Source organism: Takifugu flavidus, chromosome 14 (assembly GCF_003711565.1).
Source record: "Takifugu flavidus isolate HTHZ2018 chromosome 14, ASM371156v2, whole genome shotgun sequence".
NCBI classification, from domain to species: domain Eukaryota; kingdom Metazoa; phylum Chordata; class Actinopteri; order Tetraodontiformes; family Tetraodontidae; genus Takifugu; species Takifugu flavidus.
Genome location: NC_079533.1, coordinates 5,465,722 through 5,480,009, shown reverse-complemented (window position 1 = coordinate 5,480,009; position 14,288 = coordinate 5,465,722). Strand labels below are relative to the sequence as shown.

The 14,288-nt window shown below is 43.5% G+C and overlaps 2 protein-coding genes across 12 annotated transcripts in view; one reads left to right on the top strand and one right to left on the bottom strand.

Moving 5' to 3' along the window:
* Positions 1–8,791, top strand: part of rap1gap2b (RAP1 GTPase activating protein 2b) — a 17,952-nt gene extending 9,161 nt beyond the window's left edge. For 5 of the 11 annotated variants that reach the window (XM_057053355.1, XM_057053354.1, XM_057053358.1 and 2 more), the window contains 23 exons: positions 855–939; positions 1,127–1,162; positions 1,502–1,549; positions 2,357–2,389; positions 2,461–2,700; positions 2,997–3,100; positions 3,183–3,261; positions 3,671–3,724; positions 3,796–3,879; positions 4,210–4,310; positions 4,467–4,596; positions 4,871–5,026; positions 5,399–5,470; positions 5,549–5,635; positions 5,941–6,081; positions 6,161–6,265; positions 6,469–6,560; positions 6,637–6,741; positions 6,881–6,968; positions 7,046–7,100; positions 7,263–7,342; positions 7,490–7,529; positions 7,720–8,791. In XM_057053355.1, coding sequence (XP_056909335.1) covers positions 855–939; positions 1,127–1,162; positions 1,502–1,549; positions 2,357–2,389; positions 2,461–2,700; positions 2,997–3,100; positions 3,183–3,261; positions 3,671–3,724; positions 3,796–3,879; positions 4,210–4,310; positions 4,467–4,596; positions 4,871–5,026; positions 5,399–5,470; positions 5,549–5,635; positions 5,941–6,081; positions 6,161–6,265; positions 6,469–6,560; positions 6,637–6,741; positions 6,881–6,968; positions 7,046–7,100; positions 7,263–7,342; positions 7,490–7,501 — 1,987 coding nt within the window. In that variant the 3' untranslated portion in view covers positions 7,502–7,529; positions 7,720–8,791. The remainder of the gene's footprint in view (positions 1–854; positions 940–1,126; positions 1,163–1,501; positions 1,550–2,356; positions 2,390–2,460; positions 2,701–2,996; positions 3,101–3,182; positions 3,262–3,670; positions 3,725–3,795; positions 3,880–4,209; positions 4,311–4,466; positions 4,597–4,870; positions 5,027–5,398; positions 5,471–5,548; positions 5,636–5,940; positions 6,082–6,160; positions 6,266–6,468; positions 6,561–6,636; positions 6,742–6,880; positions 6,969–7,045; positions 7,101–7,262; positions 7,343–7,489; positions 7,530–7,719) is intronic. The other 6 variants (XM_057053357.1, XM_057053356.1, XM_057053352.1 and 3 more) reach the window with 4 other exon arrangements.
* Positions 8,792–9,217: 426 nt separating this feature from the next.
* Positions 9,218–14,120, bottom strand: ncbp3 (nuclear cap binding subunit 3). Its single transcript, XM_057053359.1, has 13 exons — positions 13,891–14,120; positions 13,316–13,381; positions 13,002–13,107; positions 12,747–12,872; positions 12,557–12,664; positions 12,196–12,326; positions 11,999–12,107; positions 11,586–11,685; positions 11,287–11,396; positions 10,850–11,168; positions 10,580–10,728; positions 10,321–10,503; positions 9,218–10,051 (listed from the first exon to the last, which is right to left on the bottom strand). The coding sequence occupies exons 1-13, from the start codon at positions 14,071–14,073 to the stop codon at positions 9,765–9,767; spliced, it is 1,977 nt and encodes a 658-aa protein (XP_056909339.1). The 5' UTR covers positions 14,074–14,120; the 3' UTR covers positions 9,218–9,764.
* Between the last annotated feature and the right edge of the window lie 168 nt (positions 14,121–14,288).

Below are 14,288 nucleotides of genomic sequence, written 5' to 3'. Positions count from 1 at the left end.
CTGTTATTGCCCCAACCCCTCAGGAGGGTTTGTCACACCTCCCATCTGAATATCAGCAGAAAATGAAGCTTCCTCCTTAGTGTTGTTTCATTCACCTCAGCAGGAAACCAGCTCAGACTCAATGAAGGTTTTAATTTAGAGAACACACAGTCAACGGTGGAGGTGCTGCTGTGTGTGTGTGTGTGTGTGTGTGTGTGTGTGTGTGTGTGTGTGTGTGTGTGTGTGTGTGTGTGTGTGTGTGTACTAGAAAACTTGCGTCTTCTAGTATGGAAGTCATCTAGCATAGCAGAAATATACCAGACCTGGTAATCAGCGATTGATCAGTCTGAGACTTGTCAATTCGCCCACTTGAGATTATTACAAAGTAATTTATGATGGTTTTATCATGAGCGAATTAGGTATTTGCTTTAAAGACACTTACCGCTGACTCACATCAACATCATCGTTAAACGATGGTGTGTGGTCCTATGAATTGAAAAGATGAATTAACACACACACACGCACGCACACACACACACACACACACACACACACACACCACACACACACACACAGAGCAATGTGTGTTTTAAGCCTGTGGTATTTTACGTAACACAAATTAGCCGCCCACAAACGTTTACTTTAAGCAAACATAATTTCTGGTTTCATGTTGTAAAATGTCTTCCTGTCCGTATCATCGCAGCAGCTGATAGTTCGTCATCCTGGACTGTAGTTAACTGAGCGAGTGAGTGTTGTGGTGAGGTCACTCACTGGTCTGCAAATAATGGAGCATAGCTGAGAGGCTAATGGCTAACATGTTGCAATAGCAGCACAGTTACGGAGATAAAATAAGGCTGTTGTTCTTTTAATCTCAGTAAACAGGAGCTTCTCGCCATCTCCAATGTCCCCATTGCAGACTGCCCTCCCTCACCCCCCCGCACTGCACCCCCCACCATGAAGGTACGAACACACAAACATAGTCACCATAAAAGTTTAGGTCCATATTCTCGCAGATGTTTTGGCATTTATTCAACACAGTCTTTTTTTGTTGCTTTTATAATTAATGTAATTGTTATTCGCTGCCATATTCACCATCTCTGTCTGTCTGTCTGTCTGTCTGTCTGTCTGTCTGTCTGTCTGGATCCAGTCGGCTAATTTCTTCGACACTATGGAAAGAATGGAGGTAAAAAATTAAGTGACTCTATTTCTTTTATGGCTGATTTTTAAGTCACGTAAAAATGTCTGGCAGAAGAAGAACCACAAAAGACAGGCAAAACTCTGCATTTGCCCCCTGGTGGTTGGCTACAAGATAACTCTCAACCTCTAAATGCACTTCAGGGACACTGCTAGTAGATTATTATCTATGTAGATTTAGTAAATTACTCATATAAATTACTAAAGCACATCATGGGAACGATTCTCCGTTTTTTTAAATGTCGACTATAAATTTGCTATTGTGGGTTTTGATGCTCTAGACCAGCCAGATGTTCTAAGATGTCTTCTCTTCCTGACATTAATGCAGCAGGTGCCAGAAGCTGCTGAGATGAGGACAGTCCCTCAAAGACAGAAGGCACGTCTGTCCAGCTATCTGTCCTCATATCCATCCCCCTCCATCCCTCTTTAGTTGGTGTTTTCAACACCAGAGGCTGAAGAACAGTCTCGCTTCTTATAGCTTAATGAGATTTGACATACGAGGCAAAATTAGCCAGTGACAAAATCCATCCTGCATTTAAACAAATAAGTAGATTGACATGAGACGGCAGCTCTGTCTGGGAGCCATCTCAAAGCAGATGGCAAAAATAATTATAAGTATAAAACTCAGTGCAGTGAAAATTCATAGAACATGACATATTTTCAAGGAGTAACTAATTTCCATAGTTCCTGGTGTGTGGTGCTACTAATGACGTCTCACTGCCAAAAAACTGGTTAAAAAAAACTTTGATACTGTTTTATTTTTGTGAATTCATTCATTCATTATTGGTTGAGTTTATACCCAAACCAGCTATTTACTTTTCTTGGCTAACAGGAAATGAGTTCCAACATTTACTGCACCAAAGGTAACAGAGCCATGTCATCTGGAAACAGAGATAATGGGAAAGGTGGAGAAAACTCCCTCCCAAACTGTGATTTCAGTTCACAGTCTTCACAAAAAGTCACAGTGCCAGTTGATCTTTTGATCAGTCCCTTTTCACAACATTATGCCAACAGGCTGCGACGAAAGCTAACAGGTCTTTAAATTTTGTTTTCATCAGGGGAGAATTAAGCTTCATGCAACATCATCATCAGTCATGGAGTTACTCTACATGTGTGTTTGTGTTTAAAAAAGCACATGTGAATATTTTATATAAAGTGTGTAACTACTATGTGCTTTTTTCAGGATGATTATATTCCTTATCCAAGGATTGAGGAGGTAAGACTGAACTTCACCACATTATTGTCTTTAGACGTCCATCTGCACACTCTTCCTGCTGTGTGTTGCAGGTGCTAGAGCGAGGCGGACCATATCCTCAGGTCATCCTACCTGAGTTTGGTGGGTACTGGATCGAGGATCCTGAGGCTCCTCCCCCCACACCTCCTCCCACCTCCACAGAAATCAAAGAGGGGGAGGAGAAAGAAGGAGAACTGAGAAGAGAAGATGAACAGCTACTAGAGGATTATGGCTATCAATTGGAGGAGATTAGCGAGGCTGTGCGAGCGTACAGAAAGCACTTCTTAGGCAGGGTGAGGTTGCTTTATCATGACCACTTTATCCACTGTTCAGGTGATGAAGTGAAAGCTGACAGGTTCCAGGTTATGATGTCATGCTAATAGACAGGCTGAAGCTAACAGGCCCTGAATTATTTATTTAATGCTGCCTATCTATCTGTTACAGTTACAGAACATAGAATAAATGTCAAGTTAAATGTCTTAAATTAAATTGCAAATATAATTCTGTCTGTCTGTCTGTCTGTCTGTCTGTCTGTCTGTCTGTCTGTCTGTCTGTCTGTCTGTCTGTCTGTCTGTCTGTCTGTCTCCAGGAACATTTAAACTTCTCTTGCACATCTAGTGGTCTGGGAAACCTGCTGTTGTCTGTGAGGCATGAAGAGGAGAAGGAGCAGGAGTCTCTCCACGTCATCATTAGGTACACCATCATGCACACACGGACCCTTTAAGGAGCTGGACACCATTCAGGACTCAGATTAACATCTCTCTTGTGCCTTCAGGTCTCGTTCGAAAAGTGTCTACCACAGATTGTCATTAACAGAGTTGCCTGACATTCCCAGTGTGCCAGAATTAGCTAAGGTAATGACAGAAAGACAAACTCTGATCTCTGGATCCACACAATCAAATAAAGCAATGAGCCATACTGTTTGTCATCGTTGTTGTTGAGTTAACTTTTATGAAGTCCAATGTATAACCTCTGCTATACAGGTTATGAAACAGCAGGTGTTTGTTAGCAAAATACCTAACAAAGTTACAAACAGATTTTATGATGAAATTGTCAGGAAATGTTGATAAGGGGACAAGAAAGAGACAACTGCATTTTGAGGAATTTCTGGTTTCTGGAGGGACTTTGATGCTTCCAAAGATCAAGGCCAACCTGGTGAAGGATTTTTTTTACCATTGGTTGGTGGAGGTCTGTGCTCTCTGAGTGCTTCTCTAGTGATCCTTAAACCCACATCATTAATAAATTGTGTATTTTGTTCTACAGTTGCTTTGTGAAGAAGCTGTGGGTCTGCGTTTCAGTCCTGTCCTCTACCCAAAGGTGAGCTTCAATAACAAACTGGATCAGACAGATCCTGTAGGATCCTGTGTTTACCTGCCTCCCTGTTCCAGGCATCTCAGCTAATAGTGAACTACGATGAGCACGAGGTCAACAACACCTTCAAATTTGGGGTCATTTACCAAAGATTTGGTCAGGTAGGTAGGGGCTTCTTTGAAGAAGATTGATGTTTTTCCAAACATATCAGACTGTTAAAGCTAAATTATCATTATAAAGCCCAGCCCCATAATGTTAGCAGCTGTGTCGCAGGCATTGTCTGGTAGGTTGGTAGGTTTGGCATTTTTTTATGTGATCAGATGTTGAATTATTTTCTTTTCCTGTGGCTGTTTTTGTTGCTGTAGCTTCACCTGCACACGCTCTGGCTCTATTAAAAAATCTTTCCATTGTTGTAGAGTCAGAGGAATCAGATTGCAATGCGATTCTAAATTACAATGTGAAGTGAAAACCATCTCTCACCTGTTTACCAGGTGTCTGAAGAAGAGCTGTTCAGTAACAATGAAGAAACGCCTGGTTTCCAGGACTTCCTGCAGCTGTTGGGAGACACGGTGGAGCTGCAGGACTTCAAGGGGTGAGAGAAATTCCCCTTGTGTTTCCCACAAGCATCAGAAGATACACATTCATTTCCTATTATCAATGTTTCTATCGAAGAAGGGCCTTCTGTGCTTGAGTATTTTTAGACCTGGTGGGTTTGCACATTTACTTTGCTCTCTCCGCCCCCGGACAGTTTTCGAGGAGGTCTGGATGTGTCACATGGTCAAACTGGTTCCCAGTCTGTCTACACCCTGCACAGACAGCAGGAGATCATGTTCCACGTGTCTACCAAGCTGCCCTTCACTGAGGGAGATGCACAGCAGGTAAAGAACACTACAACAACAACAACAACAAACAGGACATGGATGAAGAAGAACCAGCAAATGCATGAGTCAGCAATACTAAACATGACTCAGCATGGATGACACATGACAAAGTGTTCATATAAATGACAGCATGCGTTCACATAACAAAAAATTAACCAGAGCGTCAGATGAGATGAGGCATCACTACCAACATGACACAGTATTTCAGAACAGAACAAAGAAAGACATCAGCAATTCATATAATGTGACATATTTTACGTCTGTCCCACAGCTGCAGAGGAAACGGCACATAGGAAATGATATCGTAGCAGTTGTGTTCCAGGAAGAGGCCACACCTTTTGTCCCTGACATGATCGCTTCCAACTTCTTACATGCCTTCATCCTCGTGCAAGTGGAAGAGCCCTGTTCAGACAGCACCAGCTACAAGGTATCAGTGTGCCCCACTTCTCATTTCTCACATTATATGTGCTTCTCAAAAAAGGAGTCCACCCCTGGCTTTATTTGATTTTGATGCTTTGCACATTGAGAGGCTAAATATATGAGTTCCTCTCAAGAGTGAGCGCTTTCAAATGTTTGATTTGAGACAATGGCTGTCTTTGTGTGTTGTTTCTTTTATGTGCCTCGTCTAACGTCAGCACAGGGGATGATGGCATCATCAAAAAGAGCTTCTTTCTCTTACCGAAGTCACATTTTAGCAGAGAGGCATAAGTGCTTCTACCCTTTTAATCCATTTCCTTATCAACTCTTGATATTAATCTCTCTGTAAAATGTTGATACATCAAGTGATTGTGATTGACAGGTGTCGGTCACAGCACGGGAAGATGTGCCTCTGTTTGGACCACCTCTTCCAAATCCAGCTGTTTTTAGAAAGGTGAGACGTCTGTTTGAAGAAGACAACCGAGTAAACAAACGTGTGTTCTGATTCACCATTTGTATTTGATGTGTTCAGGGTCGGGAATTCAGAGAGTTTCTTCTGACTAAACTAATCAACGCAGAGCTCGCCTCTTACAAGAGTGACCGCTTCGCTCGGCTAGAGGTACAAACACAACGTGTTCAGTGGCAGAATAGACAATGTAATGTTCAACTGATGCATCCCAGACACATTCACTTCGAAAAGATGTTCCACAAGGCTGCAAGTCTTGTTCCCAACATGTGTCTGAGTGTGCTTGATTTGTGTGTGTGTCTCCTTCTGTGTCTCTGTGTTTGTGTGTCTGTCTGTGTTTGTGTCTGTTTGTGTCTGCATCTTTGTGCGTTTGCATCTATGTTTTCGTTTGTGTCTGCATCTGTGGGTGTTTGCGTCTGTACTTGCGCGCACGTGTGTGTGTGTGTGTGTGTGTGTAGGAACGTACCCGAGCTGCCCTGCTGGACAGCCTCCATGACGACCTGCAGAGACGTTCCCAGTGCATGCTGGGATTGACATCAGAGGAGGAGGGGCGGGCAGAGAATGGACATGCACATGGAGGTCTGCTGGAATCCATTAAGGTTCGGACTCACACGAGTGCATTAGTGAATTAACCCCGCCCCAGTACTGATGTGATGTATGTTTCCTCCTCTGTGTCAGAGGGCCATGCGGGGGCGGAGCGTCTCCATGGAGACCATGTCACGGGGTGGAGCCAATCTGCCCACCAGTCTCAGTGGGGGGGGTCTGGCCCATATTAGTGCTGAGGTGAGTTCGCTTCCCATGAATGTGATTTTAAAAGCTTTCTTCATTTTTGATGAGCAGTTGTTATCTAAACTGTTTTGGTGCAACAACACTCAATTATGCGAAAACTTCCTCTGTATTTGTTCTCTCTTCAACATAAGGAGACTGTTTAACGCACAGTTTAACAGTCAGCTAACAGCTGTTGTGAACATTTTGTTTAATGGCAGTTCAATGTCAAGTCCCCTGTAAAGAGACGTTCGGGGCTGTTTCCCCGTCTCCTGAGTGTTGACAGTCAAACAGACAGACACAACCCCAAGAGGTGAAGTTTTATCTTATTTACTGAAGCTCTGCCTGTGACCAGGCCAGGAATGATTCTTCTCCTGTGTTTGTGTCAGCCTACTCAGTGAGCAGAGGAGTTTTGACTCCTGCCACCAGACCTTGGAGGTGAAGTCAGAGGTGCCGTCCAATCCCAGCTCTCCAGAGGTGGGACAACGGGACAGGTGTGTTTGTCTGAGTGGGAGCATTTATGACTGGATTGATGTATTTAAGCCCAGGTCATCGTAACTCTAATTTATAATCAAAGCTGATAAATGTACCTCCGCACATCTCAGCTGTCTGTGTTGTTACTTTTCTCTGCAGGATCCACACGAAGAAGGAGAGCGGCAAAATTTCCAGATCGACTTCCAGCAGCTGCAGTTTCAGTGTCCCTGGTGACGACACCCACCTGGTGAGCGTCACTGAGCTGTCTCCAAGAGAAGGCGCTTCTCTTGTGTCTGTAAGCCCTCGTGTCTCTCTCCTCCTCAGGTCACGGTAACAGAAGAATCTCAAAGTCAGCTCAACGTCTGCCGCAGCCCCACAGGTTGGTCACCTGCTGCTAGTGTCACGGGCCTCAGATCTCGGGGAATCCAGGTCCACCCCCTAACTTCACATGAATCTGTTCTTTTCTACTCCACTGCAGTTTTTCAAATTTTTATGCCTGTGCACTCAAACTTACATTGGGCTCTTTGTTTTCCAAATCTAGAGCTGAAGAATAAAAACTCCCCCAGATCCAACCTGAAGTTTCGCTTTGACAAGTTGAGTCACTCTGCAGCGGTAAGTCAGGTCAGGTGGCATTAAGTGAATATGAATAGTTACAATCACCACACATTTACTGGCAAAAATTGCCATGTAGAAAGCAGATTAATTGTCTTCCATCCAAATCTTGGCGCTTGAGAACTAGAATCTGATGCTTTCGAACTCTTGTTTCAGCAGGGTCACTAAGCTGCAGCAGAGCTGTGGAGGTGTTCAGGTGAGAGCAACTTCACGTTCCTCAACATTTCTACTGTCTTTTACTATCCAAAGTCGACATGAGAGCAGATTTCTAACAGTTGCAACCCACTCAAAGGCTCCTGTTTAAACAAACCTGTTAGGCAGGATTAGAATTATGTAGCTCATCCTTGCTGCTGTATCTTCAGCCATTCGTGTTGTGCTGTTTGCAGTGTGGTAGGTGGGCAGATGAACCTGGACCATGACTCCTCTTCCTGGTCACCTTTGTTCAGAAGAGCCACTGAAATTTCCAGCACACGTATCTCAGAGGTTTTGGCATCATTTCATTGATCAATGAGGTTTTTTTTTAGATTATACCCTAAAGTCAAAGGATGGAGATGGGATTCTGGATAAGTTTCAAAGATCTGGTCTTAGATTCTGTGCAATATACAGTCAAACTATTATATGAAACCAACTTTTCTTCTTTAAATTTCTGAATATAGTCAGAAATAAAACATTTTTACTTGTCTCTCCATGAAGTGCAGATCCTGATAAAGCAACGCCATATTTTGCTGCGTCTCAGGTCTTCCCTCATTTAGAGTTACTACTTGGCAAAAGGGAGTTAAATTTGAATGGCTGGAATCAGTCATGTCTTCTTAGAAGGCAGAGTTCATCCTGTAGATTTAAACACCAACCGTGAGTTTAACATCACCTGGATTATTAACACACTGCAGCTTCACTGCCAGCTGATATTTACTTTGCACTAAAATGACAAAATGCTCTGTTAAACTCATGAAATAAATTAAATGCGTACAGACTAAAGCACAACTGTCATTATCTTAATTGCACTGAATGAAAAAGTGTTCCTGTTTGGTCTTTTTATGAGGAAATGTTTTATTTTGAGAGGGTTGGTGGGAAGTAGCATAATTAAAGATGTCATTGTCACTTTGAATTTTTTCAAAAAGAGTTTCTGTGTCAGTCTGTGAATGTGTTTCTCTATTGATTTCAGAATGAGTCTAAATGCTGAGAACTCTTACTTTAACATTTTCTATGTCCCATCTTGCAACAATGCTGGATTTTGGTCTAATAAAGTCTTAGAAAATCATTTTCTTATTTTGGAAGCCAAAAGTAGAATTTGGACTGATTTTAACTGGCTGATCAAACATCACTGTACGATTAAAAGGTCACATTTCATTTAAAGACATTAAATTCCTGACTGGCTGAGCTCTTCTTTAAATGTAAATAATAAAACTCAATTTCATTCAAGCAGCTCATGTAACAATAATAAAGGTAATTAAAGCTGAAGGTGTTGATGTGGGGTTGAGGTTTGTTATGGTAGCACAGCTGCTGGATTTCTACTTTTGAGAATGGTGGTAATTGCACTGGTTCCGTCATTTTTTCCCCTCACAAATCTGAGATGGTGATGCACCTGGCCTCCACAAACCAGCAGTTAGCCAATTTTACATGCACTCACACCCAGTTGAGCTCCCCTCTCACCCGAGTCCAGCAGGTTTAGAAGTTAAAAACCTCTGATCCACTCTAACACTACCCCTGTATTGAGGGAGGGGAGAAATGAGGGTCAGGAAACATTGATCTACTGGTGACACAGACAAATATGCACCTTAAAGTTGTGCAGAATAGCTGATATTAATCTGTTGGTTTTGGCTATAACCTTTATCTGCTAATTCTTTGATTTTGAAAAGTGTCCTTTTCAGCAAAATTCAAACAATATAAAATATCAGATATCATTTTAATGAAGTTAATTCAACATCTCCTGAATCATGTGGCCCCCAAATGTTTTCATTAAAAAAGTGAAAAAAAAAGTCATTTGACCAGATGTACAGAACACCCTGGAAGTTTGTGTCCACAAAGATTCTCAGCTAGATAACACAGAAGGCAGGTCACTAATGAAGGATAATATCTCATGAAGACACTGGCAGCTCTTTAGTCTCTGAGCTCTTTTGGGTAGCAGGAGGCGACACAACTCTGCTGTGGTGTGTTGACTTGTCCTCACCTCCCCATCCTACATGGACACAGACAGTCTGCAAATGGAGTTTTTACTTGGATGTGAAGTCGAGCTGCAGACAGAAGAAGACAAATTCGGACGCATCCATCCCACCAGCGGGTTTGAATGTTCAGGATGCATCGAACACCACCAGGAGGGAAGGAGTGACCTCACATGAAGTGGAGGGCTGATGCTAACCAGGGGAAATATTAAACAGGAGGCCCTGTTGCTCCTGTTGAACCCTCCCAGACTCAGATCAGCTTGTCTCAACTCTCAGGCATCCGACTCCTCGCTGCTGTCTCGGCTGATCTCGATCTGCAGCGAGGGCAGGTTATCCAACCTGCTCTTTTTCATTTTGTGGCTGAGTCTCTCCTGTTTCTGTTTGATCATGGCCCCCCACATCTTCTGCAGCGTCGAGTCGTCCTCCTCTTCTGCTGGTGTCACTACCTCTTCTTCCTCCTCCTTCGCTCTGTCAACTGAAGGCCGGCTGCTTGACCGATGTTCGTGGCGTCCACAGCTGCTCTCATCATTTCCAGAACCGAGTCTACTCCAGAGACCCCCTGCAGGCAGGAAGCCAGGTAGCACTTTAGAACTTAAATGGATCTGTTCATTTTTATAAAAGCATTATCTCTATGTCTGATCAAATGCTCAACCTAAACAACCCTAACCCTAAACATAATTAGTCTCTATCTACAATATATAGTATTAAAATAGAGTAAATTAGGGCCCTTAAGATTTTTTTAACAGTCTGTTCTAATATAATTTAAATAGGTTATTTTTGGTAGTTCCTTAGTGAGGAGCAGATTGACGATGAGGAAGAGGTCCATACTTGTCTTTTTGTCTTTAGATGAGGAGGAGAAGGGACCTCTGCCTTCCTGAATGGCCACACCGAGTCTTCGATGCACATCTCTGCTAGGCTCTCTGGCTGGAGCTGCATCACTGGTGGAGGAAGGGGACAGGGAACGCTGCCGGTCTGGAGAGTAGCGCCGTTTCCCGAGCCGCTGCCGCACATCTAGAGACAGAGATGAAGCTGTTTGTGGCTTCTGATGTTGGAAACAACAATGTTCACGTGTATTTAAAGAGCCCACCTGTCTTTCTGCTGGGGCTCACTGGACAAAGCTGTCTGTTCTGGGACAGTCCCTGTCTCTTCTCCTCCAACAGCTGTCGGACGTCCATCACCTTAGTTGGGGACACTGATTTGGGTCTGCCGTGTGCGACTGCTCCCCCAATTCGGTTTCTGGTTAAAAAAAACAAACAAACAACGTGTTTGGTGAATGGTTGGTCAAATTCCAGCATTGATTTTAAGAAAGAAGTTAAAATCAGCTGCTACACTCTTTTTCTGTCCCACATTGACTGACCGTATGCTCTTCAGTTGACTCTCCACCTCGTCTGCATACATGGTCATCTTCTTGCTTTTCTTTGGTGATGGTGTAGAAATCATTTTTAGCTCCAGGTCATAGTCCATTTCATCAGACTCTGACCAAGGTGAAGGAGAACGTTCCACCTGGCTGCGAAGGGCGGCCCCCGGAGGGCGGGAACTGCCACCCTTTTCACCTCGCTCTCTATACTCCACCACCCGATCATCAGAGTCCATATCTTCATCTCCATCCACAACCTCCTCTTCCTCTTCCTCCTCTTCCTCCTTGATGGGTTCCTCTGGTAAGTTGACTAGGTCAGCTGAAGACAGAAAAGGTCAGGAGCTAGTGAAAGGATGGATGACTGGGAGCAAACAGCATAACTGTTTTATAAAGATGTTACTGATGATTAGCAGAGTCGGTTATCTTTGTGCTTTTACCAGAGTGTCGATGCGTGTACGGAGGTGTGTGCCCCATGCTGTCGCCAATCAGAGGCTTTCTGCTTTTGATGACATCTCTCTGGATACGCCGGTTGTGGTACCTCCTTTTCCTGAGAAGTGAAGAAGATAATCACATCATCCTGTGACACCTTTTTATATCCCATCATGGTGATTACACTATTTCATTGACTCACAATGATACTCCATTATGTTCTGCCAGTAAAATAAAGACTGGCAAATGTCAGCGCGTTTTACTCTGGAGGTTACATGAAGACAAAAAGAGCATCAATGAGTCTTACCAAGAGTTAGTGAGGATTCCCTTCATCCCTCCATAATTTGGGTTTCCATACTTCATGTAATATCTGCTTCGCCTTGCAGCGCCCAGTTCCTTTTTATCATCTGCATACAAAAACACAATGGCCATGTCATCATCTGCAATTTCCACAAGTCAGATAATAATAATCAATGCCAGTGGTTCAAGTAAAGTCATATCAGGTACAGGATGTTTGCTTATTTAATGTTACAGTTTCACCATTGGCCAGCTTAAGCTAATGTTATTGAAGTCATCCAAATGTGTGTCTTCAACATTTGGAATTAGAGTGTACAAAAAAGAAACTTTACCTGCTGTATTCTTCACTTTACTGACCGCTAAATTTGAATGAGCTTTCTAATTGCTCAAACTACAGTATAGAACAATGAGAGAAAGAGAAACCTTGTGTGGCAAAGCGCAAGAAGAGTTTGTTTCCCTTGAAGGGTTTGATGGCAGGTCGCAGCTCATTTCGCAGCAGAGACTCCCTCTCGGCGGCCGACAGGTCATCCACCTGACAGACACCATCATTACAGGAGAGGATCAATAAAGCCAATCTGTGCTGCAGTGATTGGAATGAAGTCTGCCTGATCGCCATCCACCTTTTTCTCTTTCTGCTCAGCCTCTCCATCGCTGTCTTCCTCATCGCTGCCCCTTTTCACCGACTCCGACTCCTCCTCCTCTTCCACCTCGCCCTCCTCTCCTTCATCATCTGATCTTTGACCTTCATGATCTGTTTAGTGTAAAGCATGTGTTCAAAACATTGGTTTAATATGCATGTTGTACTTTTCTGCCAGTAAGGGCAGAAATGAGACAGTTCTCCCAAATTACTATCATTATGGGTTGATTTTGTTTTTGTTTTTTAAAAAAAATCAGTCTACTGGGGGACCAGCAGTGCACACAAGCTTCCCATCCAAGAATGGTTCCAGGAATCCATCTGCAGGGTTACTCAATTCCACACACCTTGGCTCTCTTTTGCAGGCTCCACTGTAACAGTTTCTGCTTTGGGCACCCGACTACTGTTGACAAGGGCTCGAACAGATGTGTCATCATCAAGCCAAACCACATTACCTGGGGAACGTTCAGAAACATACAAACTCAGCTGATCTTGGGACTCAAAATGAGAGTGAGAATTTCTCTTTGTAAAACTTACAGGATGTGTCATTGATCCATTCGATGTGTGCTGGAGGATACTCTTTAAAATATCGAAATATTTCCTGGGTGCTCATGTCATCCACACCCATCACATAGACAGCCTCTAGTCGCAACCTTGGGATAGCTGAAAGCCACAGCAGAGCAGAAATAAGAAGAGGAGGAGGATGGTGATAATGATGATGATGCCAGCTTTTAGTGAAAACACAGTCTAATCAAACATATGTGGCTGAAAACAGCATGGTTGCTTCCTCACCTTTCTTCATCAGCTCCTTGTCCATGTAAACGTCATGCTGGTTGCCACTCTGCTCAGCACAGAAATGGAAACGCCTCGCTCGCTTTTCTTTTTTCTCAATGGCCTCCTGATAAACACAGACTTAACAGGTCACTTCCAGTAGGTTTGCTTGATCCATTAACAGCTAACTGTTCTTTTTCACTTGAAAAAGTTTCTGAAAATTTTCAGCCTCAGGTGAACTCTGGTAAAGCTCTGTTCACTCCTGCACATGTCAACGTCGACTTTATATAACCAATGAATTTGGCCGTTTTGTGTGGGCTGTCCGACTGTTGTACCTTTGAATTAACGTCGATTCCAGTGATGAAGGCTCCAGCTTTGTTCTCATATCTGCGACTTGTGTCCTAAAAGAGAAATAAGTAAAGCATATTTATCCATCCGTCTGTACTATGTACTAAAACCTAACTGTATTAAGACTTCTTCCACTTTGCTACTGAAGCAACAAGAATTTAAGTTCTCATCCGATAAGACATTAATTTATTTAGACAGGATATTTGTGCCAGACAATACAGTAGTTAAAAAATAATCGAAATTTGCTGCCGGGGAAAAGCTGAACCTCGCAATGGTAATACTTTGACAAGTAACAGCAGTTTCATCCAAATTTCCTCTGTTAAGACAGAATCATTTGTGGTGGTGTGATATCATCAGCGACACCGTAATTAACAGCAACAAGTGACCGCTAACTCTCCTGCAATTAAGGTGTCACATTTAAGAAGAAAAATAGCCAGATGTGCGGATAATTAGTTAACAATCACTTCCCAAAGTCCACAAATTCGATCGCTCCCCGTGATCCCGCCGCCAGAAGAAGACGACAGTGCCGGTGTTGTGAAAAGGCCTTGGTCTGGAGACTTACCGGCAGCAATTCCTTCAGAGAGCGATTAACGGATATGTCCTCTGGCTCCAGCTCCCCCTCCTCCACTTCCATCGGTTCGGCTTCACGAACATCTCTGTCCGATTCGGAGCCAGAGTCCGATTCTGAGCGGTCCGTGCCACTGTCTGATTTCACAGACACGGGTGCGCTACGCACTGCAGCCATGGCGCTAGCTACGAGAGAACGGATGTTGCAGGTGATTTTTTTTTTATTACCCGGAAGTTGTTCTCAGCCCTCCCAAACGAGAGCGCGTTCCCTCGTATTGGTGGGTCCTAGCGTCACCTGGTGGACACATTAGTGATCACAGCCGAAGTGATCAAAGACAGCAATGAGTTCATTCCATCGGAACAGAAAGATAATTGTTGCCCCGGCCTCTGCTG